General features: G+C 35.7%; 2 protein-coding genes across 2 annotated transcripts; both read left to right on the top strand.

Moving 5' to 3' along the window:
* The first annotated feature begins 1613 nt into the window (after window positions 1-1613).
* Window positions 1614-2636, top strand: LOC104883846 (uncharacterized). The gene has a single exon (XM_010668410.1). The coding sequence runs from the start codon at window positions 1614-1616 to the stop codon at window positions 2634-2636; it is 1023 nt and encodes a 340-aa protein (XP_010666712.1).
* Window positions 2637-14569: 11933 nt separating this feature from the next.
* LOC104883848 (uncharacterized) lies at window positions 14570-15145 on the top strand. Its single transcript, XM_010668411.1, has one exon. The coding sequence runs from the start codon at window positions 14570-14572 to the stop codon at window positions 15143-15145; it is 576 nt and encodes a 191-aa protein (XP_010666713.1).
* The last annotated feature ends 3491 nt before the right edge of the window (window positions 15146-18636 follow it).

Here is an 18636-nt window from a genome sequence, read left to right on the forward strand (position 1 = left end):
TAAAATGAAACATTACATTAAGGTGATACCATAAACTAATACATAATACATCCTCAATAAATAAAATCAGTTTACCATAATCGTAACAGCCCATTCGTTTAGTTGCTTAACCCATTCATGATTCCGCTCATAAACCCTTAGTTGAACATGAGTTAAACATCTAACCAGAGTGGTGTTACTGAAACTACCTCCAAATACCAAGGGGGTAGTTTCAGTAACACCACTCTGGTTAGATGTTTAACTCATGTTCAACTAAGGGTTTATGAGCGGAATCATGAATGGGTTAAGCAACTAAACGAGTGGGCTGTTACAGATGGTATTAGAGCCGAAAGTTCTTGATTAAAGATAATTAAGAGAATAAGTTATAAGAATAATATATATATATATATATATATATATATATATATATATATATATATATATAATATATATATATATATATATATATATATATATATATATATATATATATGTGGAGTAAAACAGATCTAGGGGTAAAGAAAAGGAGAACTTAAGGTTGTGACAATTATGTGGATACAGGATATTCTGTATATAATGATTTATTGAACTATAGGAAAATGGCTGGAAATGGAAGTGGATCAAGCGGGAGTAGAAGATCTGTGTCTGTGGAGTTGGAGGATGGGCCTGACACATGGAAAGCTAGCTGTTGGGATGAACCTATTAGTCATATGATAGATGTGAAAGAAGGAATCAAGCAATGGAATGAAAATCACGGGGAAGGAGATCATAACCCATTCTCCCGTTCCGAGATACAAGCCTATACCCTAATTAAGACCTTACCTTCTTATGAACCATGGGTGACGTTCAAAATGACCTATTGGAGAATGCTAGTACTCTTTGTGGCCACCGGTGCTTATCAAAATGATGGTGTTAGCATGGAAAATATAAACAAAAACCTAATTCGGTGGAGGGGGGTCCTGGAAGAGGTAGAAAAGGAAGTAGAGTGGACTAAGGAAGCATGGGCTTTAGGAGAGACTCCCATGGGACCTGGAGCTCAATATTGGCATGATATGTATGCGAGGTTAGAGCAAAGAGAAATGAATAGGAATGTACTATATGTGCCGCCTCCTTCACCAATAGTGGTGTCCAAAGAGTCAAGCCGCAGAACTAGTAGGACGCGATCTAGCAGTTCCAGGGGTTCTAGCTATAGGAGTTCTAGGGGTACTACCAGCAGTTCATCAGTGGGTGGAGCTTCCCAGGGTGCTAATGATCCCGATTATGTTCCAGAAACCCCAACTCCTAGTAGTAGCGATAGTGGATGTTACTATGATCCTTATCGGTTAAATTTGGTGAAAGTTGGAACAGTCAAGGGATTAAGAATTGGTGATTTAGACAAATGTGATGGTTCTTTTATGTTTCATTTTAATATGTAATCTTGTTATTTATAATGGTTAGGAATTGAGTAGGACTGGTCGGAATATGTGCTTTCATCTTATGTAATGTAAGAATATTAAGGTATGATTATTGAATGGAAATGAATGAAGTTGTGTGTGTTATAATTGGTTGGTCATTGTGGTTTTTCTCGAAGAATCGAGATGGAAGTAATTATGGAATAAAAATTTGAATTGTTTAAATATTGTTATGTGTAGGAAATGGCTAGTGAAGGTAATGTCTCAATCATCGCTAGAGAAAGAACCAGCGAAAAAGAATCATCTAAAGATGAGCAAATTCAAATGCTGAAAGAAATGAATGAAAGATTGTTAGCCTTACTAGAAGCTCAAGGAGCTAGTAAGGGTGATGAAGAGGAAAAGTTTTACAAAAGATTAGCTTCTCATCAACCTCGTTTCTATGATGGGACGGCGAACCCTGTTAAGTTCGAGGATTCGGTAAATCATATGACCAAATTGCTGGATGTGGTGAGTTGTCTAGAGCACCTGAAGGTCAAAATGGCCTCCTTCTATTTAGAAGGACCTGCTGATATTTGGTGGAACACCACTAAAGGAATTTCCAAGCAGTTTAACTTCAGCTGGGAAAAGTTCATTGAAAAATTGAAAGACAAATTCTTCCCTCTGGCTTTGCGGAGGATTAAGGAAAATGAGTTCCTATCTCTAAGACAAGCTAAAATGTCTGTGTTGGAATATGCAGCAAAGTTCTTAGAATTATCACAATTTGGCCCAGATTTTGTGGCAAATGAAAGAATCAAATCTATGCGATTTTTTGAAGGGTTGAATTTGAAATATCAGGATCGGGTAGGGCCATATTCCACTTTCGAAGAACTTTATGATAGGGCCTTGGAACAAGAGCGGATCGAGATGAAGGATGAAGAATATCGAAAGAGGAAAAATGGGGGAAAGAGTAAAGCAGAGAATGTAAAAAGAGTCAAGAAAGAAGAGGGAACTGGAGTAACTTTTAAACCTCAAGGGGGAGGTGAAAAGATAAACAAGTCAGAATGGAAGTGCAGATTGTGTGGAATAAATCATTACGGGAGAAATTGCGCTGGGGAGTTGATTTGTTTTAAGTGTAGAGGTACGGGACACAAAATCGGGGAGTGTCCAAAAGGAGCAGGGGATAGACGCTTTAATTCAGGAAATAATCGGGATGGTAAGCCATTGATGCTGACGGCAGGTGCGGGTAGCTCCAGCCGTGGAAATAAAGGAGGGTTTAACGGGGCTTAAGGAAGATCAGCTGGAAAGGCGTATCCATTAAGTCGGAGAATATTAACACCTCAGAGACCCCGGAAATGGAAGGTAATGTGATTTCTGGAAACTTTATAGTATGTAACAAGTTGGCCAATGTGTTATTTGATACTGGTGCGTCTCATTCCTTTATATCTAATAAGTTTGCTAGGGAGATACAAAGTAAACCTTGTGTGGAACCTATAAATATGTCAATTTCCATGCCCGGTGGGAATTCAGTTCGTTGTCATTGGATCCTTCGGGACTGTACAATTCGAATAGTGGACTCCGAGCTTCTTCCAAACCTGATACTGTTAAATTTAGAGTCTTATGATGTTATCTTAGGAATGGATTGGATGAGTAATAATAGAGCGGTGGTTGAATGTTATTCGGAGAAGATAAAGCTGGAAGCACCAGGAGGAAAGGAAGTGTCTTATCAAAGGTGTTTTCCTAGGGGCAGGAAATGTTTGAATTTTATAAGAGAAATAACTCTCAGCAGTATGGGGGACAATGCAGAAAATGAAGTTTTTGGTCATGAAGGAAAATATGTCATAGAAAAGACCAAAAATATTCCTGTGGTTAGAGAATATTCAGATGTGTTTCCGGAGGAGTTGCCTGGGCTTCCGCCTCGGAGAATAGTGGATTTCTATATTGATTTAATACCAGAAGCCACACCTATTTCCCGAGCTCCATATAGAATGGCCCAATGGAGATGGTGGAATTGAAGAAACAATTGGAGGAATTGTTGCAAAAAGGCTATATTCGGCCAAGTGTTTCACCTTAGGGGGCACCCGTGCTATTTGTTAAGAAAAAAGACGGCACCATGAGATTATGCATTGACTATCGGGAAATCAATAAGATCACAGTGCGGAATAGGTATCCATTACCTAGAATTGACGATTTGTTTGATCAATTGAAAGGCGCAGGAATCTTTTCTAAAATGATTTACGATCTGGGTATCATCAGATGAGGATAGCAGAGGAGGACATCTCTAAAACTGCATTCAGAACCAGATATGGTCATTATGAATTTGTGGTAATGCCATTTGGCCTTACTAATGCTCCTGCTGCATTTATGGATTTGATGCAGAGATATTTCAAACCATTCTTAGATCGGTTCGTGGTGATATTTATTGATGATATTTTGATTTACTCCGTGAATCGGGAAGAGCACGCAAAGCATTTAAGAATGGTGTTGGATGTATTGAGACGGGAAAAACTTTATGCGAAACTCAGTAAGTGTGAATTCTGGTTAGAATCGGTGGTGTTTCTGGGTCATGTAGTTTCAAAGGATGGTGTATCAGTGGATCCTGAAAAAATTAGAGTAATTATTGAATGGCCCACTCCGGTAAATGTAACGAAGTTCGTAGCTTCCTCGGTTAGCAGGGTATTATCGACGATTTGTTAAAGATTTTCCCGGATTGCATTACCCATCACCAACCTAATTAAAAAAAGCACTAAATTTCAGTGGACAGAGAAATGTGAGAAAGCGTTCCAGGAGTTAAAAAGAAGATTGGCAAGCACACCGGTATTAGCATTGCCAGCAGGAGTTGAAGGATTTAAAGTATATAGTGATGCTTCACAGGAAGGGTTGGGATGTGTATTAATGCAAAATCAGCGTGTGATAGCGTATGCTTCACGCCAGTTGAAAACTCATGAGAGGAATTATCCGGTGCATGATTTGGAATTGGCAGCAGTGGTCTTTGCCTTGAAATTATGGCGACATTATCTATATGGAGTAACCTGCAAGGTCCACACAGATCATAAAAGTTTAAAATACATTTTCACCCAGAAGAAAATGAATATGAGACAAAGAAGATGGCTGGAGTTTATCAAGGATTATGATATAGATATTCAGTATCATCCGGGGAAGGCGAATAAAGTAGCAGATGCCTTGAGTCGCCGACCAAGGCGGGAAGTGAATTCAATCATTTCTGTTCCAAATGAGTTGTACAAGGAGTTAGTACAACTAGATTTGTACCTGGTCAGGAAGGGAGATATTCAAAGGAGTTTGAATGCTATCTCTGTTCAACCTTCTCTATATGAGGAAATTAGAGAAAAGCAAAATCAGAATCCATTCATTCAGCAAGTGAAGAAATTGATTGAAAGCGGCGAAACCACTGAGTTCCAAAAGTATGCTGATCAAAGTATACGTATTAATGGAAGGTGGTGTGTTCCAGACGAGGAGGAGTTAAAGAGGAAACTCTTGATTGAAGCTCATAGTAGTGCATACTCGGTACACCCGGGTCGGGATAAAATGATTCAAGATCTGAAGAAATTTTTCTGGTGGAAAGGGATGAAAAGAGACGTATCTCGGTTTGTGGCGAGTTGTATGGTCTGTCAGAAGGTAAAATTTGATAGAAGAAGAATGCCTGGACTTTTGCAACCATTACCAGTACCAGAATGGAAATGGGATTCAGTATCTATGGATTTTGTAACCGGATTACCAAAGACACGAAAAGGGTACGATTCTATTTGGGTAATAGTCGATAGGTTGACGAAAACTGCACGATTCGTCGCTATTGGTATAACATGGAGTAAAAAGAAATTGGCAGATACATACGTCCGAAATATCATCAGACTTCATGGAGCACCTTCAACAATAGTGTCGGATCGAGAACCTCGATTTCTGTTGCATTTTTGGGAAAAATTACAAGAAGCCTTTGGAACAACACTCAAATTAAGCACCGCGTTCCACCCTGCAACAGACGGACAAACGGAGCGCGTAATTCAAATTCTTGAAGATATGTTACGAGCGTGTGTCTTGGAGTTTCAAGGATCATGGGAGGAACGATTGGCCTTGATAGAGTTTTCATATAATAATAGTTATCAGGCAAGTATTGGGATGGCCCCGTATGAAGCCTTGTATGGAAGAAAGTGCCGAATGCCCATTTGTTGGGATGATATTAGTTCTAGAGTTCCAGTGGGGCCAGAGTTAGTGCAAGAAACGATGGAGAATGTAAGAAAAATTGGGAGAAAATGAAAGAGGCACAGGATCGGCAAAAGAAGTATGCTGATTTGAAAGAAGGAAGTTAGAATTTGAGGAAGGAGACCGGTATTCCTAAAGGTATCCCCAACCAAAGGAGTGAAGAGATTTGGAATGCGGGGAAATTAAGTCCTAAATTTATAGGACCATATAAATCCTCAGAAGGGTAGGAGAGGTGCGTATGAACTTGCGTTGCAGTTGAACTTTCTAAGGTTCATAATGTGTTTCACGTGTCTCAATTGCGGAAATATGTGCATGACCCTTCTCATAATTGACTTATGAACCTCTTCGGATTGATGAGTCATTAAGTTATGAAGAAAGGCCTGTTCGAATTCTGGATAAACGAGAAAAGGTGTTGAGGAATCAAGTTATTCCATTAGTAAAGGTGTTATGGTCAGACAATAATACTGAAGAAATCACTTGGGAGAAAGAAGTCGATATGAAGGAGCGCTACCCGCATTTATTTTAAGGTAAATGTTAGTTTCGGGACGAAACATCTTAAGGTGGGGAGAGTGAAATAGCCTTCCTGAATAAGTGGAATATTAGAATTAATAAACGTTCTTAAGGTTATTAAATGTACAATATCAAGTAATAGGATTAAGATTTGTTTTACATTATTAGTTACAAGTATGCAGTATTAAATAATTTATTTATAGAATTCACGAATAACGGGTTAGTAAGAAATGATTTAAATAAAATAAAAGAGATGGATCCAAGAGGAGAAAAGGAATTGGGTATGAATATGGGCTTATTGGGAGTTTATGTTTAAATTTTCAAGTGGATATCCAAGCCTTAAGTGGGTAAACAAGGTAAAACATTAAATGGGGACTGTTCAGAAATTTCTGAACACACCTTTATGGGAATAGAGTTTTGACCTTGTAAATTCCGTCAAAGTTAAAAAAATTACATAGGGTGTCTTAAATACATAGGGAACTTAGGGTAAAATTTCATTCCATTTAGAGTAAAACCAGAAAGGCCCAGAGAGTTCTTTCTTCTCCCTCCCTCTCACTCGCCTGTTCTGTTTTTTTTGAACCAGCTTTGGTTCTTCGTCTTCCTCTCCTAAATTGCTGCATAAAAACTCCTCAAAACTTACATGCAAGTTGATATCTAGTTATTTCAGTTGATAATAGGTATTGGGAAGAAAATTTTCAAGCCAAAGGTCCAAGGAGATTAATCAAAGTCAAGGGAAGAAAAAGGTAGGTGAGGTAAGTAATGTATGGTTGAAAAATTGATTCTTTGGGTTGATTTTTGAGAGTATTCTTTGAGATTATTGATGATATATCATTTTGGATATAGGTACTAAGAAGTTCAGTAGAGAATCAAGATTTCAAGGAGGTTTAGGAGTGAAAAAGCTAGCAAGCAAGCAAGGTACACAAGCATTACACTAAAACACTAAATTTTGGTTAAAAATTTCTGTAAATTGTTTGTGTGTGATTATTGCTACGAAATTGTTGTGTGCATGTGGTTTTATGATGATTATATATTTGGATAATATTGTTTTTGTGACTAATCAATGCATGTGAAGTTTCCCACTAGTTTTATGCTTAGTTTGTCACAAAAACATGATTTTTGAACATTATAATTCATGATGATATGTATCTAGTTGTTTTGTATGAAGTTTCTAATTAAAGTATACTAATATGGAGTAGCTATGCTATAGTTAATTATAAGAATTAGTGGATACAATACCTAAAAACTAAAATTGAGTTAAGTACCAAATTATGACTATCGCTACTAGATTGTTGAGATTAAATTTTGACTGAAGTGTTAAGAACTTATTTAAGAAGAATTTTTGAGTAATTTAACATAAAGGGACAGTAGCTTAATATAATATGGAAGTTAAAATTATTGAATCATGATGATTAAGCACTTTTAACGATTAAATTATAGTTTATCGGAAAAGAAACAAAAATGGATTGTTTCGATTTCAAGGTCTATTTATAATGTAATAATACTATCAAAGTAATATTTAGATACATAAGACCCTACTAATAATAGGTGCTTCTCAAGGAATAGTTTTGAATAACAATCTTAAACTATACTTTCGAATTTCATAATTTCACAGAAAACTTTGTATATTTTATTTTACTTTAAAGAAAAGGAACTTTTGATGAATAATACTCAAACTTCACTTATTAATCATTTTATTTAAAAATCAATAGTTTACAATTAGGTATCCATAATGTTTTCGAAGAAAGAACTATTTTTATTTTCCCTCTCTAGTATATAACTTTCCTTAAAGCCTGAAATCAAATAAATTGTTGAATAAAGATTCTTTTATTCTCTTAGTGGGGACTTCACATGATGAGATTAGTTCTAAAAGTCTTTGTTAAAGAATGATTTTCATCAATTCTCTAAATAAGTTTTGTTTCGTATATTAATGTATAAGAACGATGATTTCTATTTTGTATATATGAACGATTGGGGAAAGAAGCTGCTTAGCAGTGATGTTTGTTTATGTGAATGATAAGGAATATGCTAAGGAATATGAATAAGTATTGGGACATGTCCTGAAAGTCTTGCAAGCAGAAATGATAAGAGAAGGGAGACGTCCCTCATCAGTTAGACACAATAATATCTCTCTAACCAGGTTCTCTTTCCCTAATCAAAATTAGTGGGTCCAAAGTAGATCGTATATCTATTTATATCTATTCCCAACCATTTGTATATTTGTGTAAGTCAATTTGAATAAGATTTGAAACTGTTTGGTAAGAACTTTAGTAATGGTAATAAGGAAGAAAATTTAACACTTTTATGGAAAGACACGTTTTATTTTTCTATCTCTTTTGTGATAAGTGGAGCTTGTGTACCAGCCTTGCTGATTGAGTATATTGTGAAATGTTCTGCTATGGTTGGGGGACAGGGTCCCCTAATTTGCAGGAATAGAAAGAAAAGGTGGGAAGGATTTCTTACTTGGGTATGCATGTGATTCAAGTAGTTAAAAATGAAGCATGGAAGCTGGACTTTTGAGTTATTTTGTTTTTATAAATAGTTTGCTTATTATTGGGTTATGTAAATTTCTTAAATTGGATTTAGTTATCTCTCAATTAGGATGTAATAGTTGGTAGTTATTTTCTTTTGCTAATTATCAAGTAAGTTAATTGTGATATCATTAAGCTACCCCCTTGGTATTTGGAGGTAGTTTCAGTAACACCACTCTGGTTAGATGTTTAACTCGGTTAGATGTTTAACTCATGTTCAACTAAGGGTTTATGAGCGGAATCATGAATGGGTTAAGCAACTAAACGAGTGGGCTATTACAATAATCTTTTAAGTGTGTTTTTTTCACCTTAAAAATAATACGATTAAGTTTTAATAAGTTAATATAAGTTAAATAAGTTAAGTTACTTATTCATAAAAGAGTTTAAACTCTTTATAAAAAAAATTATAATGAGTATAAAGTTCAAGATAATTTAAGTGAGTATAATGCACCTTACAGTTCAAAGCATTGCGATTATTATGTGTCATATGGTATACTCTCTCCGGTCTTTATTAATTTACCCGTTTTTTTTTTTGCACAAAGTTTTAAAACAAACAATGTTGTAGGACATAGAAAGAAATAGAAACTATTATTTTATGTTAAAGTTGAATGTATGTGTGATGGAAAGTAAGTGGTCCCATTCCGAAAATAGAAACAAAAGAAATGGGTAAACTAATACGGTACGTCCCAAAAAGAAATACGGGTATACTAATTATAAAGATCGAAGATACTATATTATCAATCACGAAAATTTTGAAAAATATCATGAAAGATGTCCATAGATTATTTTCCAATTCAAGAGTTGATATTTGGAGAGAGAAAACACTTTGTTAGTATATCTATCTAATACTATAAAACAAAATCACTTAGCTACGTGCAAATTTGTTAAGTATGTTTAAATATGTTCACTACATGACGAACTCAAGGTACTACAAATCTAATGTTTCAAATAATAAGTGAGCGTTTAAATTTGTGAAGCATTTTCATTGTTTATCTTTGACAACATGATTTCAAGGATATGCTGAGAGAAATTAACATTTAGTTTAGTACAGTGTATCTCAAAAAATCTGCGAACTATAGACATTACCCACAAATTTCAGTCGAATTTCAGTAAACCTTAATTTTGTCAAGTATATTATAAAATTAGAATTAGTATTGGGTGCATCTGATGTATAATAAATTATTATTAGTAGAAAAATTCACTTTAAGTCAAAATGGGTCACTTTTAAGTCAATATATGTCATTTTTAGGTTAATATTGATATTTTTAAGTCAATAAGTAATTTTCAGACAAGTATTCTATTCGGTGAATTGATGACTATTGAAACATATTATTGGACAAGCTATAAAATTCTAGGTAAATGCTATAAAGCATTGTATGATTAGCATTATCAATTTCAAAAATATCTTTAAGTCTTTTAAAAACATGGGGTGAATATTAAATCTTGAACAAAACGTGAGGGTTAATTAGTTTAATTGAAACTTATGGGTCTACATTGCACAATTGGTTTGTGATATTTTTTATGATTATCGTTGCTTATAATCATTTGTGCCGTGGATTTAGATATGATATTTTTTTTATCTTATTAATTTTTTTTTAATTTATTGAAATTCAAGCTATCATTATCATTGTTTATGAAAATGATTCTATTGTGTTATTTAGAATTTTTATAGTATAATATCATGATTAGGAATTATTTCTAAATGTAATAGGCTTTTGAGTCTGAGTCCCAAAGTAATGAATGATGCAATATGTCCATGGGTTTTAGCCTACAGTAAGTAATATAAATTCAGCATTTAGCTATCTAAATCCTTAATCCATGATAATGAAGAACACATAAGTATAGAAGTACATTTGAAATTTGAATGGGGCGTTGATAGAAGTGCAAGTGAAACTGGGTACATTAAAACTCTTTTTTCTCTCTCTAACTTTCCTTCAGCTCCTGCTGTAGCCATGGCGGGAAAGAAGGGGGGCAAGAAACGGGGGTTAGTGTCGGAAAATGCTGAGAAAACACCGGAAAAGGCAATTCCAAAGCCAAGAGGACCATCCTCTGACTCGAAAGCAAAGAAAACTCGCTCAATTGATGAGATTATGGGTATTGAAGCAATTGAATTTGGTGATTTTGAGGTTGGGCAGATTCTTACTCCGCAGCAATCGATTGTTCAATTGAAGCAACAATCGGAGTTGAATCGAACTTTTTCAGCATGGATGACTTCGATACATGGTGGTGAGAATCCTCAAAGGAATGTATCAGGTAATCCTCGGCCTATTCTTAACGAATTAGATAATGCTGCTGATGTTAATATGGTTAATCGAAGAGAATCCAAAACAAAAATAGTTATGAAGGATATTCAGGGGGAAATCGAATACTGGAACTCTGCTATTGTGTGTTACGTGTTAGGAGCTAATCCTCCAAGTGTGGTAATGGAAGGATTTGTTCGTCGAATCTGGAAGAATATGGGAGTGGAGAAGGTTGCAATGGTAGAGAAGGGATTGTTCATGGTGCGATTCAGTACAATGGAGAATCGAGATAAGATTGTAAATGCTGGATATCCTTTCTTTGATGGTAAACCGGTTGTAGTGAAGGCATGGCATCATAATATGGATTTTAAGAGGGATGAAATTCGAAAGGTGCCAATATGGATTCAGCTGAACCTCGATTTTAAATATTGGGGCCAGAATTGTCTCACTAAGATTGTTAGTGATATTGGTAAATACATGAATGTTGATAACGCTACTATGAAACGAGAGAGATTACAATATGCAAGAGTATTAGTGGAGGTTGAGGTGTCTCAAGAATTCCCGGAGGTGATAGTATTTGAAAATGAAATAGGTGAAGACACAGCAGTAAGTGTCAAATATGATTGGAAACCCATTTTCTGTAATGGATGTAAGGTGTTTGGGCATCAAGATGATGATTGCAGGAAAAAGAAACTCAATGGGTGCCTAAGAGAGGGCAAGCTGAAAGACTAGTGCCAGAGGTAGCTGCTGTACCTGCAAAAGTAGATGCTGAGGGTTTCAAAACTGCTGATAGGGTGGTGAGAAGACCTTCGAGTCCTACTTTAGTGACTACTACTAGGAATTCTTTTGTAGTTCTTGCAGAGGATGTGGAGGAGGAGAATATGATTCAGGAGCAACAAGGGGTGCTGAGGGAGGATGGGGGAAGGGATTCCTCCTATTCTAATGGATAGTGTGTGCTCGTGGAATGTCCGGGGACTTAATAGTCCTAGAAAGCAGAGGGTAGTGAGAGATTTTCTTGCTAAACACTCTGTGGGACTGGTAGGTCTTCTGGAAACAAAGGTCAAGGCTGCTGGTTTAGGTAGCCTTTACCAAGTGATGTTTAATTCATGGTGTTTTACAACAAATTTGGATCATAGTCCAAAAGGTAGAATTATTGTAGCATGGAAACCAGGGGTTTGGGATGTGGATATAAGAGGTGGAAGTAGTCAATGGGTACACTGTTTTGTTCGACCTTAAAATGGTACTCCTGGATTTGATTGTATTTTTGTATATGCATTTAATGAGAAGGAAAGGAGAGAGGCTTTATGGGAGGATCTGAAAAGACTGGCTTTGCAGATTACTGGTCCATGGATGGTTTGTGGAGATTTTAACTGTGTCCTTCATTGTGATGAAAGGATTGGAGCCCCTGTAAGACAGTGGGAGATGGCCTCAATGAGAGAATGCATAGGGTTGTGTAACTTGCAGGATATGGGATGCTCTGGTAATAAATTTACTTGGAGGAGGGGCTAGGGTCTTTTCAAAAATTGACAGAGTTATGGTGAACACTCAGTGGGAAGCTGTGTATGAGAATGCTAGAGTTGCCTATCTGAATGAGGGGGAATTTGATCATACTCCCTGCCTCATTTCTTTTCATGATAGGGATGTTAGGTGTAAGAAGCCTTTCAAATATTTTACCATGTGGAAAACCTCCCCTCAATTTGATGAGATTAATAGGAGATGCTGGTCTACTGAGCTTAGGGGGAATAAGATGTACAAGATAGTTCAGAGGTTGAAGGCTGTTAAACAAGAGCTGAAATTGTTGAATAAGACAGGTTACTTGCAAATTGAGGCTGATGTAATCAAAGTAGCTCAGGCATTGGATGAAATTCAAACTAGGTTACACAGTGACCCTGGAAATGTTGAGCTGGCTAATGTGGAAGTAAATCTGGCAAAAGAATACAAGAAGAAACATCAGGTCTACATGTCTTTTTTAAGACAAAAAGCAAAGGTTTCTTGGTTAAAAGATGGAGATGACAATACTGCCATCTTTCATCAGAGTATTAAGCAGAGGAGAGTAAGGAATTCAGTGTATGGGATCTATGATATGGCTGGAGTTTGGCAAGATACACAGGATAGAGTGAAAGCTGCTTTCCTGGAATATTACACATGTTTGCTAGGTACTAGTGAATATACAAGGCCAGTTAACAGGGATTTGGTAAGGGTTGGAACCATCCTAACTCAGGAGCAACAGGTGGCTCTTATGCAGCCTTACACAGCAGAGGAGGTGAAGAAGGCCATGTTCTCTATAGATGGTAATAAGGCTCCTGGACCAGATGGTTTTGGGAGCTCTTATTACAAGGATGCTTGGGCTACAGTGGGAACTGAGATCACTGGTGCAGTACTTGATTTCTTTGAGCATGGTAAGCTATTGAAAGCTATAAACACCACACAAATTACTCTCATCCCTAAAATTAGCTGTCCTAAAAATGTTAGTGACTTCAGACCTATTTCATGCTGCAATACCATATATAAATGCATTACAAAGATGATGTGTAATAGGATGAGTGAAGTGCTGCCTAGTCTAATAGAAGAGACACAGGGTGCTTTTGTTCAGCATAGGCAAATTATACATAACATAATGATTGTACAGGATTTGGTTAAACATTACAATAGGAAGAGTAATAGTCCAAGCTGTATCATTAAGCTAGACATGCAGAAGGCCTATGATACAATCAATTGGAAGTTTTTAGAAGATATGTTATTAGCCCTAGACTTTCCCAGTAGATTTGTGGAACTGATAATGGAATGTGTGTGTACACCCAAGTTTTCACTGATGATAAATGGCGAATCACATGGTTTTTTTGCTTCTAGAAGAGGGCTCAGGCAGGGGGACCCGCTTTCTCCTCTGTTATTTGTTGTATGCATGGAGTACTTAGCTAGAGTGCTAGCTAGGATGGGGGAGTTAGAGCAATATCAATATCATCCTAGATGCAAGGGGATAAAGCTTACACACTTAAGCTTTGCTGATGACCTTATATTGTGCTCAAAAGGAGATTTTGCATCTATATACCTGATATTACAAGCCTTCAAATTGTTTTCTGATGCTTCTGGTCTCAAAACCAATGTTCAGAAATCTGCATTCTATTGTTGTGGAATGTCTGCAGAGGATATTAGCAGATTACAAGTTATTTCTGGTATTAAGAAGGAGGCAATGCCCTTCAGATACCTTGGTGTACCTATTCAGGCAAAGCGAATGAATGCTACACAATGTGGAAGTCTTGTGGATAAAATGACAGCTAAGATAAGGGTGTGGAGCTCGAGGAATATTTCATACAGTGGGAGGGTTCAGTTGGTAAACTCAGTCCTCATGAGTATACATGGCTACTGGGCTCAGATTTTCATTCTTCCTGCAAGTGTCATCAAGGATATTGAAAGGGTTTGTAGGGCTTTCTTATGGTCTGGGAATTCCTTCAGTTCTAAAGGAGGTTATGTTGCCTGGAAGGAGCTATGCAGCAGTAAAGCTACTGGAGGTTTAGGCTTCAGAAATATCAAAGCATGGAATATAGTGAGTTTGGGGAAACATGTATGGGACATTGCTCATAAAAAAGACAATATTTGGGTCAAATGGGTACACGCAGTTTACATTCATGATGAACACTGGTGGGAATATAAACCTAATGCAGGGTGTAACTGGTATTGGAGGAGGATATGTGCAGTTAAAGACTAGCTGAAGCAGGTGTTTAGCAGTATGCAGGAGTTCTTGAGTATGCCTCAATATTCAAGACAGACCATTATGCAGAAGCTGGGTGAGGAGAAACCCCCTGTGCACTGGGATAGGTATGTATGGAACAGGCTCAGCATCAATAAATGTAAATTCATCAACTGGCTGGTGATGAGAGGAAGACTCCACACTGCAGATAAGAGCAGAATGTATGACCCTAATGCTACATCAGTATGTTTCTTGTGTGGATTGTATGATGAGACACAAGAACATTTGCTGTTCAAGTGCTGCTATAGTCAACAAGTTTTGACAGATATTAAAAGATGGATGGGTATGGAATACTCTGGGGATGAGATTCAGGGGGTCATTAGGTCTATATCCAGAAGTAGACGTTCTAAATTCCAGAAGAATGCTTGTAATGCAGCTCTAGCAGGTGCAGTTTATAGTATTTGGATGGCAAGAAATGACAGTAAATGGAATCTGAAAGTTCCTAGGATACAGTGTTTAGTTAAAATGTTAAAAGACAATGTTAGAAGGAGAATATTTCTTGTAATGCCTAAAAAGGTTTCTAGGAGTGATAGAAGCTGGTTTAACACTTTATAAGTGTTGTAATGTAGATTGGCCGGGCTAAGGGGAGGGAATCCAACCTAGTTGGTTTGTCTCTCCTAGCTCTGGTGGCTTGGTTGTAATTTGGATGGGTGCAATATAATGATTAATTACTTAGCAAAAAAAAAAAAGAAATTTGAATGGTTGATCACTTAGATGGAATTATGGTACACGGGCATTAGGGGATTCGCATGGTCGTGTTTTACACTCTTTTCTCATGAATTTTCCCCTCACTTCGGATAATAATTAAATCTCTCCTAATGCTAAGAAATAAAAATTGCACTAATGTTGGAAAACATATCATGGAAAAAATCATACATCAACATCACTCCAATTGTCATTAAGAGGCCTTCGTCCATAAAGCATGCAGATTTTTACTTATAGAAAGAGGTTGAATTGATCGACCCATAATTTGATATACTAGAATCATCTAATACACAAATTATAGGTGCAGTTTATTAAAATTGATATAGTAGACAAATATAATTCGAAATTCAAAGAGTCGTGTATAACCAAAATAAAGATTTTAGGAAAAATAACGTAAAATCTTAAATGTATAAAAATAAAAAAAAATCCCCATGCAATTGCACGGGTATAAAATTAAAATCATGACTGAGCGGGCAGCTACCATTGGGTGGCCAAATACGATGCATCGGTGTGCAAGAAGGTAGAATAAGACTTCCTTAAATTGCTGCTTAAGCCGACATATGGTTGAGTGCTATTGGTGGTGCAAATTCTGATTTTATCTTAGACGCTATTGGAAGCAATAGACAGAGCAAATACTATTTCTATCAACTTTAGAAAAATATATAGGTGGGTCATGTGATCTGCCATGGCATTAACTACAACAGCCTAAACACGGGTTATAAGCCAGTTTCTAAAATAATCTCAAAGCATAATTATGAAATCTTAAATCACAAGTTAATATTCACCACCATATCTTTAGGACAAACTTCTTAAAATTTTCAATTTATTAGACAAAACATTTCCCGTGCAGTATTCACGATGCACGGGAAGTTACTATTATTTTCGAAAGCAACGTCGGAGAAAAAATATTTATCCCAAGAATGAGACTAATCTCGTCTGACTTCACTAAATTTTCTATCGGATTTCAGAGACGACTATTTCCTTTAATTAATGATTTTTTTACTATGACCAAAAATAAAAGTCAAGGACAAACTCTGTCTCATGTAGGCATGTATCTTTCGATACCTGTTTTCAGTCATGGACAATTTTATGTTGTCGTTTCCAGAGTTACGAGCAAAAAAGGTCTAAAGATCCTTTTGTTGGATGAAAAAATTGTTTGCGTGCATATACGCCAAATGTTGTTTACAAGGAAGTGTTCGCAAACATATAAATTGATTTGGAAATTTCTTTTCTAATTTTTGTTCATCACCATTCATACTTTATGTTTTATGATTTTGTGTAATATGGGAAGTTAAGTCAATGTTATTATGTGACTTTCTTTAAATATGTAATAAAACAATAAATACTCCCGTGCATGCACGGGTCAAAATACTAGTTAACTTCTTCTAACGTAACTTCTCGAGAAAAATTAGAAGTGTATTATCTTCATCTAAAATACTAGTATCTAGTAATACAAAATTCGTCTGTACTTCAAACGAGCAATTAGGATTAGAAGTGAATCGTTGAATAAAAGCTTCAGTGATACATTTTTCAAATCAATTACAGATGCATGATAGTAGTATTGTGAGGATCTTGTTTAGACTTAATCAAGTTTCTATCTTTCTTATTGAAGCATATCCATGGTAAAACGTAGTATGAGCGTCTACTAATTTTAAATGATTGGATTTGGCTTTAATCTTCCAATATGAGTCTAGAAACTCTAACATCTTCACTTGCTTCATAAAAATTTTGTCCGAGATGCAATTAAGTGCGAACATTCCTGATTAACAAGAAGTTCTTCTTGAATATTTTAAAGTTTATATTCAACTTCTCGTAGTTGCTTGAAAATATTACCAAATGTCGTAGTTGCCCATATCTTTACTTTTTATTTTAAGCGCTTACTTTTGCTTGTTAAACAATACATATAAGATTCTTGAAACTGAGTACATCAAGTCTTTTTTTACTAGAATGTCAAAATCTTTTCCAGTTGTCCACAATTTATCAAATTTAAATGGAGGAGTTGTTTTGCTCTTAGTGCTCCATCAAATTTAATGAGTGAGCGAGGACAATGATATGAAGAGGAAAACATATGGTGATGAATTTTAACATTTGAAAATAAATTTAAGCAATTCATACTAAACACACCCTTGTCTAACCTCTCATAAATATTATTGGAACCACTTGATTTTTACGCCAAGTATAACGTTTACCATCAAAAGGGACTTCAAGATACTCCCTTCGTCCCATAATATAGTGCTCACTTCTCATTTTTCACAAGAATTAAGGAAAATGGAAGGAGTTTTAGGATTTCACAAAAATATATATTTAAGTAAATGTTTATTGGGTATTTTGTCTTGGAACTAGTTTTTTTCTTCTTTTTCCTTTAAAATAAAATGAAAGAGCAATAAATATTCCTTGGAATGGTGTAAAACAATAAATAGGGGCACATATTTTAAAAGAAAGTAGGGGTATTTTGGAAAATTATATGTAGAAATGAAGGATAATTTAGTCCAAACAAATTGATAAAAAAAGAAATAGGTACAACATTTTGGGACACCCAAAGAGGAATGCAAGCACTATATTATGGGACGGAGGGAGTATTCAATAGTAGAAAACAAATCATTTATGATGTTTAATTTTGAGAACCTAAACTCGGCACCCCCATTTATTAATTTGTGAGCTTCGTTCATTAAAATCATCTAATAGCATAAAAGGGCTTTTTAACGACTTTGCAAATTTCATAATCTCTTTCCAAAAAGCATACTTATGAATGTAGTTAGGAGGGGTATATAGAAATATAATACAAAGCTAATATTAGAAGATAATATAGTAACATTACGAGCTATGAATCTACTAGCTTTCTTAATACTCCCTCCGTCCCATAATATAGTGCTCACTTCTCATTTTTCACAAGAATTAAGGAAAATGGAAGGAGTTTTAGGATTTCACAAAAATATATATTTAAGTAAATGTTTATTGGGTATTTTGTCTTGGAACTAGTTTTTTTTTTTCTTTTTCCTTTAAAATAAAATGAAAGAGCAATAAATATTCCTTGGAATGGTGTAAAACAATAAATAGGGGCACATATTTTAAAGAAAGTAGGGGTATTTTGGAAAATTTTATGTAGAAATGAAGGATAATCTAGTCCAAACAAATTGATAAAAAAAGAAATAGGTACAACATTTTGGGACACCCAAAGAGAAATGCAAGCACTATATTATGGGACGGAGGGAGTAATAGATAAGTTGAAGGATTACAAGAATTTTCTTTCGAAAACAACCACATGCCACCAGCTCTGCCTAAGGATGGAGAATAGTCATTTGAAACCACAATGCCTAGAGCAGCACTCAGAGGGAGGAGAA

The sequence above is a fragment of the Beta vulgaris genome, chromosome 8, assembly GCF_026745355.1.
Source record: "Beta vulgaris subsp. vulgaris cultivar EL10 chromosome 8, EL10.2, whole genome shotgun sequence".
NCBI classification, from domain to species: Eukaryota; Viridiplantae; Streptophyta; class Magnoliopsida; order Caryophyllales; family Amaranthaceae; genus Beta; species Beta vulgaris.